At 38.1% G+C, this 25,261-nt stretch overlaps 1 protein-coding gene across 3 annotated transcripts in view; it reads right to left on the bottom strand.

Annotated features, from left to right (window-relative positions):
* The window catches only part of NFKB2 (nuclear factor kappa B subunit 2), a 396,915-nt gene that overhangs the window by 182,269 nt on the left and 189,385 nt on the right, over positions 1 to 25,261 (bottom strand). For all 3 annotated transcript variants that reach the window (XM_044056528.1, XM_044056530.1, XM_044056529.1), the window contains 3 exons: positions 9,907 to 9,947; positions 7,672 to 7,770; positions 5,835 to 5,986 (listed from right to left, as the gene is read on the bottom strand). In XM_044056528.1, coding sequence (XP_043912463.1) covers positions 5,835 to 5,986; positions 7,672 to 7,770; positions 9,907 to 9,947 — 292 coding nt within the window. The remainder of the gene's footprint in view (positions 1 to 5,834; positions 5,987 to 7,671; positions 7,771 to 9,906; positions 9,948 to 25,261) is intronic.

Below are 25,261 nucleotides of genomic sequence, written 5' to 3'. Positions count from 1 at the left end.
CTAGTACCACCTTCCACCAAAATATTTCTGCCATATCTTTACCTGCAAATGTAAGGTCTCCAAATCTGCACATAATACTCTTGATGAGGTCTGCATTATGACTAACATGAGTTCAATCAGCAGTCCAGTCTGGTGTCAAAATGGCTAGATAGTGAAACAGTCGAATGCTTAAGTGTTTTTTTGTTGTACCTCTCGCACTATCTCTGTCTCGGGGGGGAATAAACTACTTGTCTATTCAAGGGATGCGAGTCCTGCTAATGAATCCTTGGATAACAGCATGACCTAGTAAAAGTATCCAGCTTACAAGGCGGTAGGGCTACTAATGGGTTGGATTGCTTGCTTACATAACCCCAAAATGCGAACTGAACATAAAGAATAAAACATTACAGATAGATAAACCAGAATCCTTGCCCCCCATACATTAAATGAAAGCTGCATGTTTTTTTTTTTTCACAAGAGATGGTCACTGGAAGCATAGTGAAGGGTCAGAGGCAAGTAAATAAATAAAGAAAATTAAAACAAAATTTTTCTGATTAGGAGTAATAACTATCTTTAAAGAAAGGGAATAACTTTTTGTTTCCTACTGGTGATGTCTTTGCTTTGCAGTTCCATACCGTACTAGATAATTACATTTTAAAATACCCACTACAGCAGTTGCTAACATTTTTGTTCTGAAGAAACAACCTCAGGAGATACACAACAGAGAAAATGTTATCCTATTCTAGAACACCTAAGTAACTCTACCACCATCAGTTACATTGTCTTAAAAGCATTCCTTCAAAAGAGATTATTAAAATTCTGCTTTAGAACACACTCCTCAAACCCATGACCAGCAAAAGCATTATTTCCAAAACATTCACCTCAGCTGTTTAGAAATACACACACAGAAAAGCAGCAAAAAAGGGGTGTTACAAAGTATGATGAGGTGGATCCGCTTCAGATCGTCAGAACCACAGATCAACGAGGACCACATCGTTCAGATGAAATAAAGAAAACCCATTTAAGCAAAACACTGGAGTAACAAGGATCTTCCTAGGGTAAGGAACTTATTGGCCGACAAGGTGAACTTTGTCCTTTTCCCAACTGTAATGCGAACTGAGAGTTGGTATATTTAGTTAGGGGTGTGTGTGTGTGTGTGTGTGTGTGTGTGTGTGTGTGTGTGTGTGTGTGTGTGTGTGTGAGCAGCCCCCCATATTGAGGGAGTGGGGGTGTAGCCCCCCCACCTGGTTGGGTTAGGGATGGTGCAGTTTAGGATTTGTGACTTTTTGGATGAGTGATTACTTACCCTGGGAAGATCTTCATTGCTCCGGTGTTTTGCTTAAATGGGTTTTCATTAATTTCGTCTTGACGATGTGGCCTTTGATAATCTGGGGTTTCGACGCTCTGAAGTAGACCCGGTGAGGTATATTACCAGTGATACTTTCAGCTGCTGGTGTTTTCAAACTAGAATATACTTTCAGCTGCTGGTGTTTTCAAACTAGAATACAGTCCACAGAGATAAAACATTTAAATAAAAAAGTAATTTTCACCAGGATAGCTGAGCTTCCATTGTGGAAACCATCAATTACGCTGTGTTCCACATTAATTGCAGTTAATGGTACTGGACATAAGCTCAGTAAGTGCACTTTAAACAACTGTTTTCCACAGGGCTCAGATTAAGGATTGCTGCACAATAAATACAGCTGTATGGTGGGGATTTCACAGGCTGCAATGAGGTGGAAGAAAAAAGAAGAAAACTACAAATTATAAATCACAATCAGCAGTCACACAATTACCTGAACATAACCTGTCTAAACTACCAAGAATGATTTTCAACAAGGACTTCTTAGACAGACAGTAAAGTTTCAAGAGTCACTGTCTTGCTGTGTGATGCTCTAATTTAAGACAGCTATTTGTACAGTAATCTTTACTTAGCTTTTATCTGATCATAGTAGATTACTTATATAGGAATGTGAAGAGAAACCAACCAGTCACACAGCTGTTCAGTGGGTGCAAATTAGGAAAGTAAAAGATGCAAAAGCAGCTGAAATCCTGAAACATGCCAGGAGGAAATGCATTCTTTGGAATATACTATGTCTTTACAGTTCATTTGATTGTGTTGTCTTATAGGATTTACCGATAAAAAAATGTTACTTGCATAGCTCTCAATGTCTTTGCTCAAGAATCAGGGACAGAGTCAACAAACCGTAGAGAACAAAGATCCAAATCACTGACAGTTTTTAAACATTACTCTCATTTTCTTGAAAAGGTTAAACAGAGCAACAGTTTTTCATAAGGATACATTTTGTGAAGACGAAGATGAATCAAATTCTAATCTTTGGTATTAATGACTGACTGTAATCCTCAGTGATTTATCATAAAAGCAAACATTTTACAAGGGACACGTTTATCAAATAAAACGTGTCATGCTTATCCAATAAAATGATTTGTGCTTATCAAATGGTATATAAAAACTGGTGCGTATGAAGCTTATACATCCCTCATGCTGAAGCAGGTGTGAACCTCCTCAAAACTGACTCCATGTAAAGATCTGCAATCTAAGGACTGTATTCATATCTGCTGATCTCACTAGATTCAAACATAGCGAACATCTTAAAACATTAGAAGAAGAAGAAGTCTAAGATGACATCTTTGCTGAGTTCAGCAGAAGCACTTTGGAACAAGGCAGGAATGTAAACAAACCAGAAATAGAGACAAATCACACAGCAACTGAAAAGAAAATTATGAGAACAGAATGAAAGAAAATTGGAAAGTAAACATAATGGCAACAATAGAGATCTCATGTTTTACAACATTTGACACAGGGGTTAAGGACAGGTGAACTGAAACCAAAAAATTATAGGTCAACAACAACAGTGGCCTGCATTCACTTTGGTTTACAAAATCCATTTAAAAATTAGGAGAAACATACAAATGCAGGTTCTGTAAAACAGAGCTGGATACAGTTGCATATCTTGTTGCTGGGTGTGATACACTCATGGCCGAGGGTATGTTCACTGAAAGACACAATAAAGTGCAAGACTGCTGCACTGGGGATTGTGCAAACACTAAAATACAGAAGTAGTTGAGAAGCACTGGAAACAACAGCCACAAAGCATTATAGAGAATGACAAAGTTTACATCACACGGGATCACCCATTACCAACAGTTCAAAATACAGATGCAAGAAAACCAGATGCAGTAGTCCATGAAAAAAAAACAAAAGTAACACAGATCACTGAACTTGCTACACCCTGCAATTACAGTGTCTTATAGACAGGGAGCTAGAAATTCATAAAATATCAGGATTTGCGGGCAGAACCAACACCAATGTGAAATAATGATACCCAGACAGTTCCAATAGTAGTACAAGCAGCAGGTTTAATAAAAGGAATTTACAATCCTAATTAAATATTCTACTAATACATGTAATCTCATATGAACTGCAGAAGAGGGCAGTTTTGGGCATACTGCAGATGCTGAGATGAGCACTCTTCAATAGCACCAAAGATTGAAACAATATTAATTTCATGAACTCTAATTGTATCCTGATTTAGTACTGGTTTCATTCCAGTCATGGTATTAAAAACCCAAAACACTTTGAGAATTTATTTATTTATCTGACATTTGTTAACTGGATTAGTCTCACTGGGCAGCATGCCCTTTTTCAGCTGAGACCCAAGAAGAAAAGCTCCATTACAAAAAATTTAGAAATTCAGACAGTATTAAACAATTGGAGGAATAAAATTTTTGTCTTATACATGGCTAGAATCAAAAAACATCATACAATATTTGAGAAATACATAGTTATAACAAAGGAATATAAAACAATAAATATAAGGACATAGATTAAAGAGAAGTTATGGGTGGCACACAGAAATCATGCTAAGAGTCTTCTCATTATTAAGTAAAAAAGTAAGCCTAGAGGAAAAAAAAGGAAAATAAATAAATCAAGATACATTTGTTCTTGAGGAGTAGACTAGGGTAGAAGATGAAATGAAATGACTGGAGAACAGTAAGTGGAACAGGAATAGTCTGAGCAAAAGGTTACGTTACTCAATAGATAGGGGATAAGACGAAGGAACAACAAAGGTTAAAGGAGAAATAAGAGAACTTAAAGTAAGACATGACAAAAGTATGATGAAAAAGCCACTGCTTTGATTAAGACTTTTTAACCCATTGGTCAGCAGTCATTTTGTTTTTTTGTTTATACTTTTTGCTTATTTGACTTCCACTTATCCTTCAGGTTTGATTGTTTTGGATTTCTCATTCTCATAACAGTCAATGAAAAGATTATGTTCTATGAAGTCCAGTCAGCAAAGAAATAAGGTGGAGAAATAATTCAATGATATGACAGAATATAATATGGCAGAACTGGTGCCAGTACTAACACAGCAAAGGACAGAGAAGCTTCTCCTAAAGGCATTTTGCAGGGAAAGGAAAAGCCACATCTAATATTGGAAATCAAAACCTGCTGGGGAGTCAGTAAGATCCTTGCTCCTGGGGCAGTACAGAGGAAACAGGTGTAAGTGCAGATACCAATGTAGATGGGGTGGGAAGGCACTGCTTTTATCACAGAACATAGGCCAGTGACAAAAAGCAGAAGGACACAGAGGTGCTATTCATGAATGATATAAAATATATGGACAGGTGGATGTCAAGTAGTCCTCTATATAAAGGAGGGCGTCAAATGTGAAGCCGGATAGATAGCAGAACACCACACTATACAGGGAGTAAGGGAGCCTGATTACAGGTTGAAGGTGTGGAATGAATGCGGAATGTTGATAAATCCACTCTACTGCCCTTCAGAAATGTCAAGTGAGAGGAATGGCAGAATGACTAAAGAGGATTAGGTAGACTGAGGAGGGTTTTAGCCATGGGTGGACCTAAAGCTACCAGGAGCAGACGTGACATCCTGGACAAGAGGATGAGTAGAGAAAGGGAAGAGAAGGAGCAGGAATTCATTGAAGCTTTTATCCACTAGGTGTACAGCCAACTAGTGCAATACTGTCAATACGCAGGTACAGGCACCAGTCAACAGCATTCATGCTGTGGTGTAGTTTAGAATGGGGCAGGGCACTGAGAAAACAAGGAAAAATATGGTGGTGTGGAATTTTAAGGGAGTGAACTAGGGGCAGCTGGGGGAGGGTTAAAGCCAAGTTAAGGGACTGGGACACATTAAAGGAGTAAACAAGCAGCAGGAATAGGTCAGGGATGCAGTACTCCAGGTTACTGATAAGAATTTGAGGAAGAAGTAAAAAGGAAAAAAGAGGAGAAAGCCAATGTTGCTACACAGCAATGTAAGCCTAGCAATTAGGGCAAAAGTCAGGACATACAAGAAATGGAAAGGATGCAGTGGTGAGGTTTAGGAAGCAAAATGCAAGACGGCAAGTAGGAAGTGAACAAACGAGGTGATAGCACACAACACACTGACAGGGAGTTGATAGAATAATGAAGATGGGAAACAATTTACGTATACAGCAAAGAAAAGGGACACGTTTTGCCAGGTTGAGCATAAATGGGAGAAAAAGCACAGAAGACTGGAAAAAAAAGTAAAAGCACAGAACAAAAATGCTTTACTTCCTTCTGTAAGAAGGAACGCTTGAGAGTTAGCTGTAAATCCTAACAGGCTTGACAGGCAACTGTTTTGAACAGACATACATTTGTATGATTGACATAGCTTTTCTAACCACCACTGAGGAAATGTCGTACCACATAGTGCATTTACAGATGGTATTCAGGAGCATCCCACAAAACATCTACAAAGAACAGAATGCTGGGAATCAAAGGACTGAACAACCAACTTAATAAAAAGTCCTGCATAAAAGGTCAGTGGTGCACTGTACTATACATACTGTGCTGTCATATCTTCAGGTCCCACGCTGACCACACAGATTCCTTCATCAGTGCACTGTTTCCCCACCAGACTATGAGCGTGCAGTAGTGGTGGATCAGTGTGCAGCACCAGTTCCACTTCAATCTTTGCTGGTCCCTCATATCCACAGATCTGGAAAACAGGAAGAAACACAGTACAATCACAAAAGTAGGACTGTACGTCTCTTTGTTCTTCTACATCCACCACAGGGAAAGGCTGTACAGTAAATTACACTTTATTCACCTACAAACTTTGAATTCCTTATTTTTCATACGGTCCAAACTACCTGAGCTCTTTTTATGCACTGTTCTATGTAACTGCATAATGTAAAAAAGTTACAGTTTTTACTACATGAATTACAAGTATTTCCTAAAGATAAGCAACAGACACACAAAGACAAAAATGCTGTGCATTTGAACGAACCCTTATAATTTAGCCGTATGATTTCAGATCATGTGCACTCATGTGCTTTAAAGAAAGCTGAACCAAATGTGTGTAGTTTGACCACACTAAGATCATAAGTAAGCTTGCAGCTTTTCCAGTAAATCCTTACGCTTTGCTACAGAAGGGATAACAAACATAAACATTGTTCAGATCAACTAATACAGAACACTATTGAGCCATTTAAGTGAAAGTTAAGTGCTTTTGTTTACTAAACTAGCTTCAAGAACGGTTACTTTCTTCAAATCAGTGTTAATGACAGGGTACATATCTATGAAACACTGTTACTCTGGCATTAACATCTGTGATTATATCAGGGATATAGCCATCTGAGGCTTACAGCACAGATTAGAGACTATCACACATTTGACAGTTTTCCTTTTCTTGCTGAAAAGGTGATTAACATATTGGATATATCAAAATCAGTACTTTAGTTTCTGTAGGTTCTTCCTAATAAAAGGACTACTAGATCAGCTATCCTATACCCAGACTTTTTATGTGTTATGACTATGAGCAAACTATGTTGTTACTATCTTCACATACACATATGCTGATGGCCACCAATTTCCTACCACCCAAAACTTCCACAAGCACTGTCCTTGAAGACTTGAGCATTTTTAAACTGCCTACACTGGCTAAACTCATCTAGAAGCTAGTTAATCTAAAAGCAAGTCTTATGACATGTAAAATGAATACAGTATTATCTTCTCATCCCAATATGACAAACTACAGCGCCAATATGCCTATCTACCTTTTCACACAAAAAAAATTACTTTAAATCCCCTTACATGATCTGAAAAGAACATTGTTAACATAAAATCATAATTTATTACTTAAACCATTATAGTTAATACATTCAGAAATAGTGGCTCTGTGATGCAAACGCATAAAGTCCTGACTGCAACTCAGATGATCCTTGACTGACTGATGATTTGGGCACTAACACAGCCAGCTGAGGAGAGGGACCATTAGCAGCTGACGCCAGCCCACCCATCCTAGCAGGACAGAGGTAATGTAACTCACTACGCTGATGACTCTTGGTCCAGGCTGGCCTAATGCAGTTGGATGTACAAGGTCAGGTCATCTGCTTGGACATGCCAAGCAGTATAAGTTCTGTAACTAGCACAAGCATATGCATTGTATTAAGCAAAGGAGGAATAATGATTCCTTCAGAGTGAAGCCACAGTAACAGGAACTTGCATGCAAAATACATACAAAACTGTCAATGAGTAGAAAGGTGCGGAGGGGTCCATAAAATACGATAATGAATGAATGCAATGTTACTCCACCATGACAAAGAATCCTGTATACAGCAACACTGCTATTTATTTTCTGGGTTGAATGCTCACAGATCTTTTTCCCAGGTACAAACTTACCTTCACAGTGGGATATGTCTTCCTTCCTTTCTCACTGGAAGCTCCAGGCAGTCCACCATGAGAAGGTCCCTCACAGCCATATCGGAATCTAAATCCACGCTAAAATTTGAAAAAAAATTACAAGAATTATCATAAAACAAGAACATATGCAAATATAGTTCCATACTGGTTTGTACAATATGATCTTAAATGCCAGAAACCAAGATATCCTCCCCTATAGCAGACAGGCTGTACTTTTCTTAACAAATCATAAGCTGTCTTCTTTCATTATTTATTTGATTGATTATTATTAAAAATGGAATTCCTTTTCATGATGTGAAATCTGGGAATTAAATCTGTGATTTTTAAGTGTTATCTCTATTCATTACTATATTTTCATTAAAATTTTTTGTGCATCTATATACACACACACACACACACATATATATGTGTATATAGATATATATATATATAAATATATATATATATATATATATATATATATATATATATATATGTGTGTGTGTGTGTGTGGGATCCGTACAGATCCCGGAATGCACTTTCCACCAAAGCAGAAATCACCGAGCATACTTAACTGAAAGTGCTGCTCACAGAGGCAGCACTTTCGGATAAGTATGCTCGTTGTGCCGGTCGTACTACGGTGCGGATAAGGGAAAATTCCCTTTTCCCCACTGTAGTGCAACCTCGGAGTGAGAATATTAAAGTAGGGGGTGTATGCAAGGGGGCTTGCCCCCCTGCACAGAAGTAGGTTTAATGTTGTTTTTTTTTTTAAACATAATTTACCATAAGCGCTTTTTCGTTGAAAGTGCTTTCGGTAAAGTATGTTCGGTGATAATGGATTCGGGCTTTTGATCTTTCAATCAAAAGTCCTAGATCCATTTTATATATATATATATATATATATATATATATATATATATATATATATATATATATATATATATATGGGTCTACTTTTTGTCGAAAACACAGTTTTTCGACAAACAGAAGATCGAGCCCACGACCACAAAAGTGCACTTCAACGAAAGTGCACTTTCACAAAAGCAGATTCACCAAATTGGCAAAATAAAAAAAAATAAAGATTTTAAACACAGTTTTGCAGGGGCAAGCCCCCCTGCACCCCCCCCACCCCCACTACTTAAATATACTAACTCTGAGATCTCACTAAAGTGGAGATAACCAAGTATCCTTTTCCCCACTATAGTTCAGCTCAGAGTTTATCAAAGGTGGAGGTCAAACACTGAAATGACACCTTATGTCTGATAACATTTTCAGGTAAGATGGACAGTAACATTTTGCTACATATTTTATTGCTATTTCTAACTCAACAGGGATCAGAACTACATGTGATCATGATCACCAAGAAAGTCAACCCTTTCACACTCCAACTGCAATCAGCTGAATTTTAGGTGCTATCAATACAAAAAGTTAGGCCTATCAGCAGCTAATAAGCTTCATTCTGCTGCCTGAGGTTTACATTTCACCATCTCTGTGTCCACATTGTGAAATTATGTGAAAATCCCTTAAAAAGACCATTGATCCAGGATGTCCCTGAAAAGTAGCAACTGTACTTAGCAATTTGGTTAACAGGCTCATAGGCAAGTACTATGCTAGCTGCCCTTGTGGGCCATGTCAAGCTTAGGCAATTTCCCTTTCAAAGAAGAGAATCAAACCCTGTACCTTGGTGTCTGTGAGGAAAACACCCTAATCATTACACCAAACCCCAAATGAGCAAAAAGACGTCACTAATAACCCTCTGCTTCAATAAAGGGTTGAGTATTGTAGTGGAAAGGACATTCTCCCTGGTTAAGTCTGAGATGGGAAAGCAGGGACTGGTGAGACCAGGACAGACACTGGGAGATATGTGTATGCCCAGAAGGATTTTTTTTCCGTACTGTCACACTGAAATATTTTCTTAAAACAATCTAACAAGGCCATTAAGACAAATGAATTGATGACTAAATAACTTCAAGCAGGAAGTAAAATGTCATGCAAACTGCAGAAGAATGCCCTAACAACACATGCATGTGGTGACTTTACATGCTGGAAATGGAACTTTGACCTTCAGTTATATATCAGACACTTGTGACATATGCCTAATGACAACACAGACTGCTTAAAATCTCAGACCTACTTAGCTTGAATGATATCTGAAAAAGGCAGACTATCTACAAGAAAAGTACTAAGCAGAATGTGTAAAACTGTATGAATTTTAAGAAAGGGCATAATTCTTACCTGTTTTGGTTGTTCGAGAATGACAAGATATGGACCATTAGCTGAAAAGAGCAGATGAAATAAATATAAATGGAAAGGCTACATAACATCTACGTTCCAAATCACTAACTTTGCAATAATGTTCAAGATAAAAACGAGGGACATGATGAAGAAGTGAAAGATGTGCAAACTTACCATAATGATAAATCTGCTAGAAGAGATCTGTCAGACATCGCTAATCAGCGCAGACCCATCCTATAAGGTAACGATCAGCACAATTTTCCTACGCTGCTGCACACGTTCACGAATATCAAGGGATATCATTTCTAGTTTTGTCTGCCCTTGCAGAACCCACCATTGCATTACATACCACACTGACCATTAGGCTGTTGAATATAGTTGACATGAGCAGGCCTAAAGCTTCTCTTTCGGGTCTACATTAGGCAAGTTCTTTTTCACTTGCTGTATTCACTATAGAAGTCTAGCTGAAAGCGTTGGATGCGTGCCATGTAATTTATCACCCTAATGGTTAGAGTGGGAGGTGTGAATACTCACTCTTTGAAGTGACCTATCCCTCTGAACGTCTTATCTGGTGGCATGGCTGCTGGTATCTGAAGTGTGGGATTGTACGACAGTGCTGCTACCATTATGGTGATGTTATATTTCTATGGTCTCAGACTATATGCTGTACTTGTTAGGCAAGGAGAATATCTTATAAGCCTTTCAAATGACTGGGGTCACTGCATCTGAATAAACCTACTCCACTATAGTGGCATGCTTCAGGATGTCTTCCAGGGGATACCACCCAGTTAAGCATCTGGGTCATCTCACAAGTCTCTTGATGTTATTTTTGTGATAATGACATTGGTTCCAAAGGCTAGGCCTTAGGTCTCTCTTTGTCACACCATTCGTAGACTCTCATCAAATTTCAGGATGTCTGGTGCAGACTGAGAGAAGTCTCTTCCTTCACCCATATACAAATCTCCTGTTAGACAATCCCTCCCCTGTCTGCATGTCTAGAAGGGAGTCCTGCACTGAAGCGTTCATCCTGAGGGTGGTGGAAACAGGTAATGGGGTTTGTATTGTCAGATGGGTCAAATCTGCTGGGGCATATTCATGCCAAGTTTAGTTCATCAAAGTTCTTTTAGGTGTCTTAAGGTGATTACCATAACTGGGGTTGAGGGGATCAGGACGCAGCCAACTGAATCTGAATCCTTACTTGTAAACAAGCAGGTAACAAGAAAAGGAAAAAATGAGTGTGACTGCTGTGGAGATAGCTGAAGCATGACCTTTACTCATAACCACTTAGTCCACAGAGTCTGAGAAGTATAAGTTACCACAGAGGTGCCTAACTGCTGCGCTGCTGCTACAGGGAGAAGAGCATGGGGCACTGAAAATGGTGCTAACAGAGTCACATCTTATAATATGACAGCTGAGACAAGCAGGGGGCTTGGGTCTGTACCTGAAAAGGTGGCACCTGACAACTTAGCAGCAGTATTACTGCTGGAAGAATTGTGGCGAACGGTATTACCACCTAACTTCATGGGCATCATTAAGAGTTGCAGTAGATGTCCCAGAAATGCAAAGTTGGCAACAGACGTACCGGCACCTGCATGGTCAATGTCGGAAGGGTGGGCAGCTGCATAACTGACAATTGCACCACCAATGTATGAAGTAGTGTCATGTGAAAAGCTGCCATCAGGTGACCAGATGTCACTAAGACTGGTGCCTGTCAGATAAATGTAATGAATGGCAGTGTCAGTATGGCTGATGGCTGACAACCAGACACCAGGTAAGGTAAGTTGACCTGACTTTGGTTTGTCTGATGGTGATGTGTCAGTGAAGAGGTGATGGCAAATTCATAGCAAAGGCTAATGTCAGTGGCATTTACACTCCTTCCAGTCCTAGAGTGAAGGCAACAGTCAGGGTGAGTGAGAAATGATATGTTGCTTGCAGTCTTGAAACTTGGGGAAAAAGGTACTGAGGAAAAAAAAGGACTTTTTTTTCTAGACATATGATGGATTCAGCAGGGAAAGTTATACAGTCAGACTACTTCATGCCATTTACCTAAGCCATACCAATTATGTCCAATGAACTTTTTCTTTAGTAGATTCTCTAGTTATGCCAGTCTTTTAAAAACAACAGATTGTGACTGTTACTTAGTAGATTACACTATAATACACAGCAGAGTTACTGTGTACATGCAAACAGTGCAGACATGTACGTGTGAACAGTGCAGATGTGCCAGGCCAGAAATGTAGCATACAGTGCATCTGCAAGTCTGTGCAATGACATCTGATGTCCTGACATCTTTGGCTCCTTTTTGTTAGTTTTAATTTGAAAAAAAAAGTGTTGTACTAAAATCATAACTAAGAATGATTTTATCAGGAATGCCTAAAGTTTTATGCATACTTTACACAGTATGACTTATGCGAACTCTCAAGTATTATCGAAACATTGAGTTTAAAGGAACTACAGTGTAGCTTAATATACAATAATACCTCTTAAAATGTAAGTACAGCAGCAATACATAAAATTGCTACATATTAACAAGGATAGAACAATTCACAACATTAGTGCCTATTTTAATAGCTGAAATATGACAAGAAATTCAAATAAAGACAGCAATAAACTATTAGTCACTCATTCAAAAACATAAATAGAGGGAAAGCCATCACTATTTATAACCTAGTAATGACTGTTTCTATCACATGACGTAGAAACATTACAGAAATTAGTAATCTTTTTTTTATTTATTTATTTTATATTTGTTTACCGGGAAAGTTTGACTGGGTGAAACCCATTTTCAGCAGAGGCCTGGGGAGAAAAGCTCCAGATACAATCAACAAGTGAAAGAAGGACAAACAAAAGGTTACAATTACATATGTAGAATCCAAATGTGGTAAAGCTTGACAGGACGGAGATAAAGATACAATTAGTCATATATAATAGACATGATGAGTCACTCTACCCTACTGCAATCATGAGTACAGATTAACAAAGCAAAAAAAGCATTCAATACACATACAAAATCCTTGTACAGAGTGAATTTCAGCAGAAATGTTCTGAGCTATACAATTTAGATAGTTTATAGTATTTTGAAATTACAGAAAAAGAAAAGTCAAGTTTTTGATTACCGCGGATTGGAGGTGATATAAGAGTGGGTGTGTAAGACAGAAAGTGATTGCGACATGTAGGTCTGTTAATGTACTAGAGGTAAAGGTTAGTTTTCACATATATGGCTTGTGTGGAATAGTGAGGTCTATTATAGAAGGAATACGCTAACCTGGGCTGTTACATGAGTAGAGCAATGCACTTGTTAAACAGATTTTAACTACCTTTTTAAAATGAAAAATTTTAGAAGTGGTTCTAATGGTTAGAGGGAGTGAGTTTCAGATTTTTGCTATGTGACTGGAAAAAAAGAGAGTCTCCAGCAGTATTCTTAGCTTTAACTTTTAATAGAGATTTATTAATGGACCGCAATACTCTATTATTGGAATAAGGTTCAATTATGTTTTGGAAAATTGTTTTGTTTTTTCCATCTGGTAAGGTAGATTTTGAGCACCTATCAGCTGATGATAAGTTAGCAGATGTGGTAGCTCCAGCCAGGAAAGTTGTTTCAAGGCTAGACAGTGGTGTGTTCGATATGAAGAGTATGTAGCAAATTTTGCTATTTAATTATAACAAGCTTCCAGTTTATCTAGGTCTGAATTCTTCAGATTGGTGAATATAGGTGAAGCATAAAGGAGAGTAGGTGTGTTTTTGCAATGGCTATCCTAGTATTGTTAGTTAGAAATTTCTAATTTCTATAAAGTGTACCTAGTTTTTTGTGTACTTTCCTTATGGTTTGTGATACGTGCATGTCAAATTTCATGTTGCTATGAATCACGACACCTAAGAGTTTTGTAGTAGATAGAGTTTTAGTAGTTGTATTATCTATAGCTTTGCTGGAGAAAGAGGGAGGACGGTCGTTGGCTCTAGTGGGATGGAAGATCATAAGTTTAGTTTTACTAGGGTTGAGTATGCATTGAGATTTTGAGAGTCAGGATTCAATTGCAGAGAAGGACGTTTGGGTTACATCTTGGAGTTGTTGAATGGAACGGGCAGCACATATAAGTGTGGAATGGTCAGCATATTGGACCAAGGAGGCATGAGAAGTAACTGTCTTAAGGTTATTAGTAAAGAGAATGAAGAGAAGTAGACCACGAATAGAACCTTGGGGTACCACTAATGTGACTGGAAGTAGAGAGGAGAGGTCTTTTTCTCACTTTACAGCTTGTCAGTGTTCTGTTACGTAGCTTCTGAACCCTAAGAGTGCAGAGGCAACTAAGATTTAGGTTAGAACGCACCGTCAGTAGTTTGTGGTGGGAGACCGTATCAAAAGCTTTTGGCAGATCAAGAAAGATGGTTGACACTATTTCACCTTCAATCCTGTATCGATTATCTATGTTAATGAAGCAAAGGAGGACAGCTGTAGTACTATGATTAAGTCTAAATCTGTGTTGTGATGTGGCTAATAGGTTGTTAGTGGAGAGGTAGTCCAGATGTTGGGAAAGTATACACTTTTCCCGGATTTTGGATAGTTGAGATAGAATGGCATTTGGCCTATAATCTAAAAGCTCCGTAGAGCTGCCACCTTTATGTATAAGAATAATGTAAAATATTTTCCAGAAAGATGGGATTTGTTGTTTGGTGATAGAATGATTGATAAGAATGGAGACTGGGTAAGTAATAGTGTCAGCAGCTAGCTTTAGAAATTCAGCTGGCAGGTTATCAGTTGGTATAGTTGTTGATTTAAGCTTTCTAAGAAGTGTTTTATGCTACTTTTTGGGACTGGCTGGAAGGAAAAGGCATTTTCATTGCTGTTTGTTATTATATTTGTTGCTGGGGAGGAGCATCTATTTTTGGAGAGAGATAGTGTGCTTTCAGTGAAGTAGTTATTACATTTTTCTACCATAGTACCTATATTGTTTGAGGAAGAAGGATGTCGGGTTGATGCTTGTCCGAGTTGTAGGATTGTTTTTATTGCTGACCAGAATTTTTGTGGGTTATTTTTATGTTTCACTTGGATACTGGTGTAGTGATTTATTTTGCCCTGCTTAATTTGTTTTTTGGCTTTGTTTCTGAGTTCTTGGAATGCTAGCTGATTAGTTTGAGATTTATTACTGTACCATATTTTCTAGGACTTATCTCTCAGTTTGAGTAGAGCTCTAGTTTCCCTGGTTAACCATGGGGCACAGTTTGACTTTGTCTGAATTGTCCTAGGAGGTGCTAATTTATTAAGTATGTTGAGGAAGGTGGAAATGAAATATTCAACGGCCACATCTCGGGGCAAGTATTTTAAAGGAGTCCAGTTACACTGATAGAATATGGATATAAAGGATTGGGTGTTGAAATTTTTCTTATTTCAAATATGGCAATAAATGGTGTGTTTAAGAGGATACGTACACTGCTTAAGTAAGTAGGTTGGTATGTGGTCACTAAAGCTGTCAGGGAGACACCTAGAATATTGGGAGTGGGATACTTTAATACTTAGCTCAGTTGAGGATGGACTGCCTATTTAAAGTTTTATCTATTCTAGATGGACTTTGAATGATTTGGGTAAAGCCATGAAGGTTAATGTGGTTAGTGAGGTTCTGTGATATGAATGTTAGCCAATCTGTGTTTAAATCACCCATGATGATTGTTTCTTGGGGTACTGTTTTCTGAGGTCCGGTGGAGGATTTGCTCTATAGTGGTTAGGTTATTACCAGGTGGGATATATGTTCCTATGATGACTAAGTATTTCTTGGAATTAATTTTCAGTTTAGTGTAGAGTATTTCGGCATTATTAAAAGTTGGGATAGTTGGGTCTAATGGTTGCAGTATGAGGTTACTTTTAAAAAGTATGGCCAAATCTCCACCTCTTTTGTCCTTTCTATCTGCCCTTAGAATATTGTAACCAAGAGAAATAATTTTGTTGTCATCAATATGTGATTTTAACCATGTTCCTGTTAGCAGTACTATATCAAGTGTGTACCATGAGAGGGTAGTGTGAAGATCCTGAATTTTATTAAGTATGCTTCTGATATTTGCATTTAAGAGTAGTAGATCTGATCTATTTCTAGGTTGGTTTAAGGTATTGTGAGACAGGAGGGTGGATGTGTTTATAGGTTGTGGTGTGCAGGTTGTGGGGCCAGGGTTTGGGTGGACATCACCACTAATTGCATGTTGGGATGCAATATTTACAAGAGTGTTAAGGAATTTGGTTATGAATTTATCATACCTAAAGGAGATGTGTGGTGAGTACTGAAGAGGTGTTATGGTATATGTTAAGTGATCAAAGAGTGTGGGTTTATAGAAGGCTGGAGATATTACAAAATGTGTGTGTTTTATTTGGTGTGGGCATGGGGATACAATTCCTTGGTGGGATAGATGAAAGTTTAGCTGAGAATGGTAAGAAGTTAGATGGGCTGCTAGTGAGAGACTTATGAAAAATGAAATATATAGGGCCAGCATTTCATTTTGTACAAATGGCTTATTGCAATGAATTATATTTCAGTTAGGTAAGTTAGTACAGTTAGTTACAGATGATAATTCTAGCAGTGAATTTGAGAGAATAACAATTTGAAGTGAGTGTAGGTGGGGCAGAGTAATTAGTTAATTAAAAAGTGATTGGGCTGTGTAGTGTGGTAGGATTATTAGGAAGAGGCAATTTGATAGGATACATGTGACTAGTGGGAGTGGCTTGCTTAAAATAAATTTAGTTGTAGTGGAGTGAGCCTGAGAATGGAGGGTTGAATCACAAAGCGAACCAGGCAGCATCACCAGAAAAAAAAAACAATTAGCTACTTAAGCTTACTCTAGGTCAGTGCCCTAGTGCCCTTAGATGTTTAACAAACTTACACATAAGGTCAATCTGATGGACATTAATTAGGAATGGATAACTTTTACTGGGGATTGACTTCCTTTAATGTAACCACAGCAAAAGAGTGGGGAAAGCAATAGATTATGGCATAGGGAGGAGAGGAGACTAAAAAAGGGTCCAAGTAGTGTGCACACCACTAGCTTAAAATGCTAATGTATTAAAATTTCCATCAATAAATGCAACAGAACAAAGGGCATCTGCAGACAGTCTCAGAAATACTGTTGTTGTTGCTGTCAGCATTAGTGTATGTATTCATGTTTTGCTTTTTGACTTAGCTTTTCTGCCCTTGCTTCATAGGAATTCCCAGTAATGTGCTCACATTCCCCTCAGCAAAAGTTTTATTCTGCGTCCTGGCAAACCTCCAATAAACCAAAGGCTGTCAAATTGCCCTGCAGTGTGAGATCCTGCATCGGTGGAACACTACAGTGCTTTCAGCTAAACTAGTGTATGTTAGAGTTGTGTTTAATATGTCTAAACTGAACACATTTTGCTATAGCCTTTTACTGTAAGTATGGACACTACTGCCACCCCCCCCCATTTTTTTCTCTTCCTATTGTACTCCTAGGTCAGTCACTTAAAACTAATTTCTTTCTCTTGGAAAAAGTTTACCTATGTTATGTACCTGTGGCCTATACTTGTATTGTTTTTCTCTGTAGAAGTGTTGGTCCTTTTCACCACACTGTACTAGATTAGTAGCACAAGATTTCTAGTTCTTAGGAAGAAACTGCGATACACTGACCTAGAATTGACTGAGCCTGGTTTTCCTGATTGCTTTTTTTGTTTTTGTTTTTGTTTTGAAGCTGGCCTGGTGCAGTTTTTTTGACTTACAACCTTGAATTACTTTGTGTCTATCACCCTTCCCCACCTTGAACCTGCACTCCTCCCTCCCAGTCCTGCTCCATTACAGAAGAATCAGTAATAATGATGTAGAAAGGCACCATCTTTTGACTTAGCTTTTCTGCCCTTGCTTCACAGGAATTCCCAGTAGTGTGCTCACATTTAAGTACTACCTGGTATTGTTTTTGTTTGTGATTCTTGTTGTTATTTTTGTTATGCCAGCATAGAATTATACTCATAGCATATTGTGGCTTTAAATAACAGGTACAATGCTGCTTTATTCACTAATGTGAATATTGTCGCCTGCTATCAGTACTTTTAGATCAGTAACCTGTTTGGCCATTAGAACAGAACTTACTGTAACCTCCGAGGGATACAAGTGACTCTGTGTTTTTGTATAATATCACTGTTGTTATTCCTGACTTTTAGTGGAGAATGCTAAATTGTGTGTAGCATCTTAGTAGTAACTGTGTGTCTCTAGAATACCACTGTTACTCCTGACTTTTAGTGGAAAATGCTAAATTGTGTGTAGCATCTTAGTAGTTACTGTGTTTCTGTACAGTACCACTGTTGTTATTCCTGACTTTAAGAAGAGAATGCTAAATTGTGTGTAGTATCTTAGAATTTACTGTTTTCTCTTCATAACATCTGTAATAATACATAATAGTGTAGTGTATGTTATAATAGCTTGGTGTCAACTATGGTTACCTCTTTTTTCTCTATTTTCCTTGCATTTTGTGTTGCTCATAGAATTGTGCTGTTTCTTACAAGGTATGCTGCCCCTCCCCTGCATCCTCTATCTTAGTTACTTGACAATCAGAGTGTTTTAGAACTTCAGACCTAATATTTATCTTCTTTTCCTTTTTATTTCCAATCCCTTCAGCAAAAGTATTATTCTGTGTCATGGCCAACCTCCAACAAAGCAAAGGATGTCTGGCTGCCCTGCACTGTGAGACCCTGCATCGGTGGAAAACTAAAGTGCTTTCAGTCAAACTAGTGTATGCTAGAGTTCTACTTAATCTGTCCTCTAACTGAAGACATTTGTCTATAGCCTTTTACTGTAAGCACACTACTGCCCCCCTTATTTTTCTCTTCCTATTGTATTCCTAAGTCAATTACTTAAAACTAATTTCTTTCTCTTAGAAATGATTTACCTAATGTACCTGCAGCCCATACTTGTACTGTTTTTCCCTATAGAAGTGGTGTTCTTTTCCCCATACTGTACTAGATTAGTAGCACAAGATTTCTAGCTATTAGGAAGATACTGAGATACACTGAGCTGGAATTGACTGAGCTTGGTTTTTCTGACTGTTTTTTTTTTTTGGAAGCTGTCCTGGTCCCTTTTTTTTCTGGCTCATCCCACTCCGTTCACCCTCACTGCACTTGGGCTCACTCTGCTCCCTTACCCTACCCCCATTCCCAACCACCCCTGACAATTTCCTTCATAGCTAAACCTGCTTTTCCCCACCTCCACATTAGCCAATAGACACCCCCTCTCTTCTACTCATATCCCACATCACCATTAACTGCCACACCCACTCCCCACCCCTCCTAAGCCTTACCTGTGTTTAACTCTTTCAGTCACTCACTTTATAAAATGCTTCAGTCAATCTTAATTTCTTCTACTAACTTTAAATAAACTGCTACCCTTTAATTAGGTCAGAACTGAAACTAAATCATGGTTATATGTTTCAAAACTCTGTTTCTCTCCCTCCTATTTCTAATTCTTTTCTCAGCTCTAACCACTTACCATACTCCTCACCTGCCTACCACCCCATCTCCCACACTCTCTTATCTCACTATCCACCATACAAATAACTAGTCCACCCCTACTGCCCCCTCTCTTTAACAATACCAATATATCATTTCACAAGTTCAAAATATTGTACATACCAAATGCCCAACCTCTCATCAAAACAAAACATCAGTTCCTTTGCAAATACTTCTTCATATAAATACTTCAAATCACAACACTACTCTTATCTGGTGATACTCACCCCAACCCAGGCCCTTGACAAGAGCACTCTAACCATACATATACAGCACTCCCATTCCAAATGCCTCACAAATAACTCATTACGATCACAAGCCTCCAAAAATATATCTTTTTTGTCAATGAATATACAAAGAATTGTCAATAAAAGTACCCCCTTCACACCTGGATTTCTCAATATAACCCAGATATACTTCTCCTATTTGAGGCATGGCTAGAACCTCATATTACAAACTGCGAAATTCACTCCCCTGGTTATAATATTGTTTGACTGGATAGAAGTAAAAGAAAAAGGTGGATAAGTAGCTATGCTCTACTCTGACCAGCTCTCTCTCTCTCCCCCCTCTTAATAGCTATCCCTGATTTCTGCCCTCAAAAAATACTTATAGCAACCTGTAACCTAAATCAACACAAAAAACTTGTCATTGCAGCAATTTACATACTCCCAGGTAAGAACATTCCCATACTCGAGCAGTTTCTTTCTTGGAATTCTATATCCATTCCCTATGAAACCATCATCATTGCGGATATGAATATTGAATGGAATATTGTTAACACTGCATCCCCTAGCTACTCAATAAACCTTTATTGCTTTGCCCAGCTGATCACCTCACCCATGCAGCAGCAAAAAATTACAAGAATGTCTTTGTCATCGACTGGATATTAGTATCAAACCCCCAGTGCTATCATAATCCTTCCACCCTACCTAGCTCCCTTAGTGACCACCTCCCTACCTCAGTAGTAAGACACTCTCCCATTCTTAACAAGAGCCACCAATACAAAGAGTCTTGTAACATTAAAAATTACAACCCTGTAACCCTAAACGAATTACTGTCCACAGTAAACTGGTCATTTCTACACACATTACCCTTTAATATGGCTGTCTAAAGCTTCAACAATATATACCTAGAAACCCTAAAATGTAATTATGCACCATGGCTAAACCAGGCAACTTTATCATTTATGAACAAGAGAGACAGTGCCTGGAGGGCATGGAAAAAAAATAGCAACTCAACATTCTACCTGAACTTATATAAACAGCTTCACAACCAAACAAAAAAGTAGGTCCTACTAGACAAAAATTTTTTTTATCAAAAATCTCTGAGCAACCCACATTCCAACCCAATGAAATTCTGGTACTCAATAAACAAACTACTATCTCCAGGGAACCCCTCTTCACCAAACCCCTTCCCTAACAAACCTTCTAATGAAACTGCAACTCTAGTTAACAACTTTTTCATTGAAACAATAGAAAAGCTTACTAAACCAGAAACTCTTGATATAAAGACTCCACCTCCCACCTCATCTCCTTCCTCATTCTCCCTAGCACCCGTAGCAACTTCCTTCATCAAATCACTTCTTAACAAACTCAAACCCTGTTCCCCATCAGCCGACAAACTCCCTCCCTTATTTCTCAAACATGCAGCTGAATCCATAGCATACCCTGTAGCTATACTTATCAACAGATCCATCTAAGAAAATACAGTACCAGATATCTGGAAAAAATTCTTCATAATATCCCTCCACAATGGAGGAAATTCTATAGAACCCTCAAATTACACGCCTATTGCCATATTATCCCCCTTATCCAAGAAACTGTAAAAATGTATACATAGACAAATACTAAACCACCTCTTACAGGCAAATCTAATTACACCCACACAGCATGGTTTCCGACCCACGCACAGTACTACCACTACCCTCCTATCTTTCACACACAACACTGCCCAAGCCAGCGATAATAACAATCTCATATCAGCTCTGTTCTTTGACCTATCCAAAGCATTTGATACCGTTTCCCATTCCATCCTCCTAAACAAACTTTCCAACCTACAACTCTCTACCTCCACTACCTCCCTGTTTAACAGCTACCTCTAAACAGATATCAGTCCGTCAGATGCAAACATCCTTCTTCCTTTTCCGTCTTGTTAAAACCAGGGTTCCCCAGGATTTTATTCTGGGCCCTCTACTTTTTAATCTATTTACAAATAACATCCTCGTCTCCGGCCCCCACTCAACTTTAATACAGTATGCAGACAATTCCACAATTATTAACACCTCCAACAATATACAAAATCTCCACACTGTTACTCAGCAATCTCTGCACCTAGTACAATGGCTAACTGAAAACAACCTGCTTCTCAACCCCAAAACGACCAAGCTTCTCCCTTTCCTTCCAAAAATCCTCAATCCAGCTAAAGGCAACTTCACCATATCATCCTTAGATAATACAATTATCGCCACCGACTCAAACACAATATTGCTTGGCATTACTATAGACAAACAATTAAAACTCGACCTACATATCTTAAACTGTATCAAGACGTCCAATCAAAAACTAGGTCTTCTATTCCACAACAACAACTATATACCTAACAAATCTAGACCTATACTGGCTCAAACATTTATTCTACCATCCCTGCTGTATGTTGCTCCCATACTTACTAACCTCCAAAATAATCTCTTAACCAAATTAGAAACCACCTATAACAACTTAGTCAGATTCACAGCCAGTAATAGCTACAAATCCCATCATTGTATATCCCTGAAAAGCTTAAGATGGCCTGAGCTTCACCACATGCTTCAAATACCACAACTACAAATTGCACACAGCAGCCTAAATAGCCCCAACTCCTGTCCTGCCCTTACAACCATAATTAAACCCTATACACTCAATGGTGACCACAGAAGCACACAACAAAACCTTCTGCAGGTGACCAAGCCAAACAAAAATATTGGAAAAATACTTTACAGTAATTCAAATGCATACTCATGGAACAAACTTCCATTGTCCCATCTCTCCACTACTAAAAGTGATGAATTCAAAAAACAACTAAAAATTCATTTCCAGCATGCATGGATCTGCACTTGTCAGGAAATTACCTAATGAAGTTTTCTTCTTTTCTTCTCAATTAACATATTTGCCAGGTATCTACCTAAACTATATATATATATAGATATATTATGCTCTCTGCAGTTAGTATCTATGCTATTAAATGCATCTTTGTTGTACTATGTCATGATGTTACTCTGAATTTTTCTTACTTTAGGCCTTGCTACATTCCTTATAAATAACTTAATGCCAACCAAATTTCTCAACTATGTTGTTACTGCATTCTCAAAATACTGTACTTTTGCCTTGTATACATTCGTATTGTACATTTCTCTCTATTTTGTACTGTTAAGTATCTTACAACTTGAATTGCTTGGTTTTTCTTAAACTGTAATTACTTTCCTGGAGCTTTATTCCACATATCTCCACTGAAAAAGGGCTGTCTTGGCCCAGTCGGACTAACCCGGTTAACAAATATAAAAATACAATAATAAAATAATGTATGACTTAGCAACACTGCATTCCAAAAAATTCACTCTAATCTCCCTTAAAAAAATCATAGCACATTATAACTCACCACTTAAATATAGCATCAGAGTAAACTACAGTTTTTACATACTACTTTATACATAACGCAATGGTAAAAAGTCAGTGAAATTAACCTCCTGTAAAGTAAAACACTTTTACAGGCTTATCACAAGCATGGCTAATTTTAAAGGATCAGTGTTACAAAAAATAGACTGCTGAGTGTAGTTGAAATGCCTGGGCTTCACACTAGACAGACAGATAGGGAGATAGGCAGACTGACAGATAAAAATAGGAATGATCACACCAAGAATACTTCATGTTGTTGTATATCGGTTAGCTTTCCACCAGAGAAGTAACTACATTAAGATAATATGGGTTATACCTTACTAGTTAATTATTAACAGCATCTTCCAAACAGGATGGCAGTGAATATTGAGTATCTTCCAAAAACAGGAGCATAAAACACCAGTATCATCTCAGTTTATGAAGTAAATATGGGCCACCAAAGGAGAGATTGATGAAAAGCAGACACATGAAAAGTAGACTGTCGCAAGGCAAGCACGGAGAAACCCAACATAATGACAATGTATGGATTTTTCTAATAATACAAAAGTCCTCATGATGTGCAGAATAGTTGGGCTGGTGTGGTGGGATTCAAAAGAAATCACACTGTATTTTCTTTGGCACCCTATTAAAAGTGCGAGACCAACAACTGCAAGCATTTTGTAAGGTTGGGGGGGGGGCTTTACCCCTACACCTAAAGTGGAGGCTAATAAGAGTGTGGTGAAGGGGGGCAGCCGACTTGCGTGCAAAATGTTAGGGGACACAATCAGGAGATGGCCAGTTGGGAGACAGTGAGCTAGTGAAATTCTGAAATGAATGTAAATAGTGCATTAGCAGTCAAGGCTAAGGTACTTCAGCATTTCATAAGTAGTATTTAAACTGTAGCAAAACACTTGCTACATATGTAGCAAATGACTTGTTAAAGTTTAAAGTAAAGGATCTTTTTTTTGCTCTTCAAGCACTTGAAGGCTTACTTCTTGCTAACACGCCTGAATTTTTTTTTTTTTTTTTTTTTTTGTGTTCTTCAAGTCATTGTTGCGAGAGGAATCAGAATAGACAATGGCTTCAGGTGCTAGATGAACCGGTGACTACTCTGGCCGACACCCCCAGAGCCCTGCTATTCATGTACAAAAAGTACCTGCCAGTAAGGGGAATTAGTATTGCGTTTTTGGATGCTGGATTTTGTATTAGATCAACTCCCTCTGTGTTAGACAGACTTGTATAATGTTGTTATACAATTTTTGCATGCGTAATATATATTTGTACTTTTGATCTGTAATATAAACTACTTGTTTGTTTAATATTACTTTGCTCTCACTTTTCTTGGACTGCACCTAAAATCTGATCAGCTGAAACACTGATCTACATTGGATAGTATATGGTAAATAAAATAAAAAGTAAATACTTCACAATATCACAGTCTTACTTCCCTTTCGTGGTCGCATATGAGAAGTTGATATACAGCCTGCCCATAGCAATCTCAGTGATGTACTCTTACCGAAACACATACACTCAAAATCTACAGGCATCAATGTTAAAAGTGTTTTTTGCAGAGAAGCAAGCTCCACTACAACCGATAGGTCCTCACAATCCTCACTGTTAAATGTGCTAACTTCATAACTACACATCTATAGGAAAAACAGAACACCCTGCAAAACTGTAGAAACTGCTCACTCATACTGCAATCTCAAACACATCAAAACAAATGTAAAAATATTGCAGGGCTTTCTTTTTATCATTTAGGATTAGGGAGATTACACTTACTAGGAAAGTTTTTTTTGAATGGTAAATCAGCCCTGCTCCATCTATTTGCTCTTGCACGCTTGATATTCCAGGGTTTGCACTAATGTTCCAAGGAATTTTAAGAAGAGACAGTTTTCCACTCTTGCCTTTGATTTTGGCAAGAAACTTTATTTCATGTATTTACTTTTCTTAATGAAGTTTAACAATGCATATCAGTAGTCATTACACAACACTTAGGACAAATGCTATCAGAATTCTTTTCTCCAGCAAAAGGCATACCTTTCAGCAAATGCAGTAAAAACAATGCAAATAGTAACAATTCATACATGAAGGAGAATAAAACAATCACTCCCAACAACTTCTCCACAAACAAAATCAACAGTCTATCCTATATCAAATGGAAAACAAACAGGCAAACAAAGAGGTAACAGAACTGTTTCATCCTGATTATTAAAACAGCCAACATCAACAG

This window comes from Protopterus annectens, chromosome 14.part0 (genome assembly GCF_019279795.1).
Source record: "Protopterus annectens isolate FY-2018-M chromosome 14.part0, PAN1.0, whole genome shotgun sequence".
Classification (NCBI taxonomy): Eukaryota; Metazoa; Chordata; order Ceratodontiformes; family Protopteridae; genus Protopterus; species Protopterus annectens.
The sequence above is the reverse complement of the archived record's forward strand: the minus strand, read 5'-3'. Positions and strand labels throughout refer to the sequence as shown.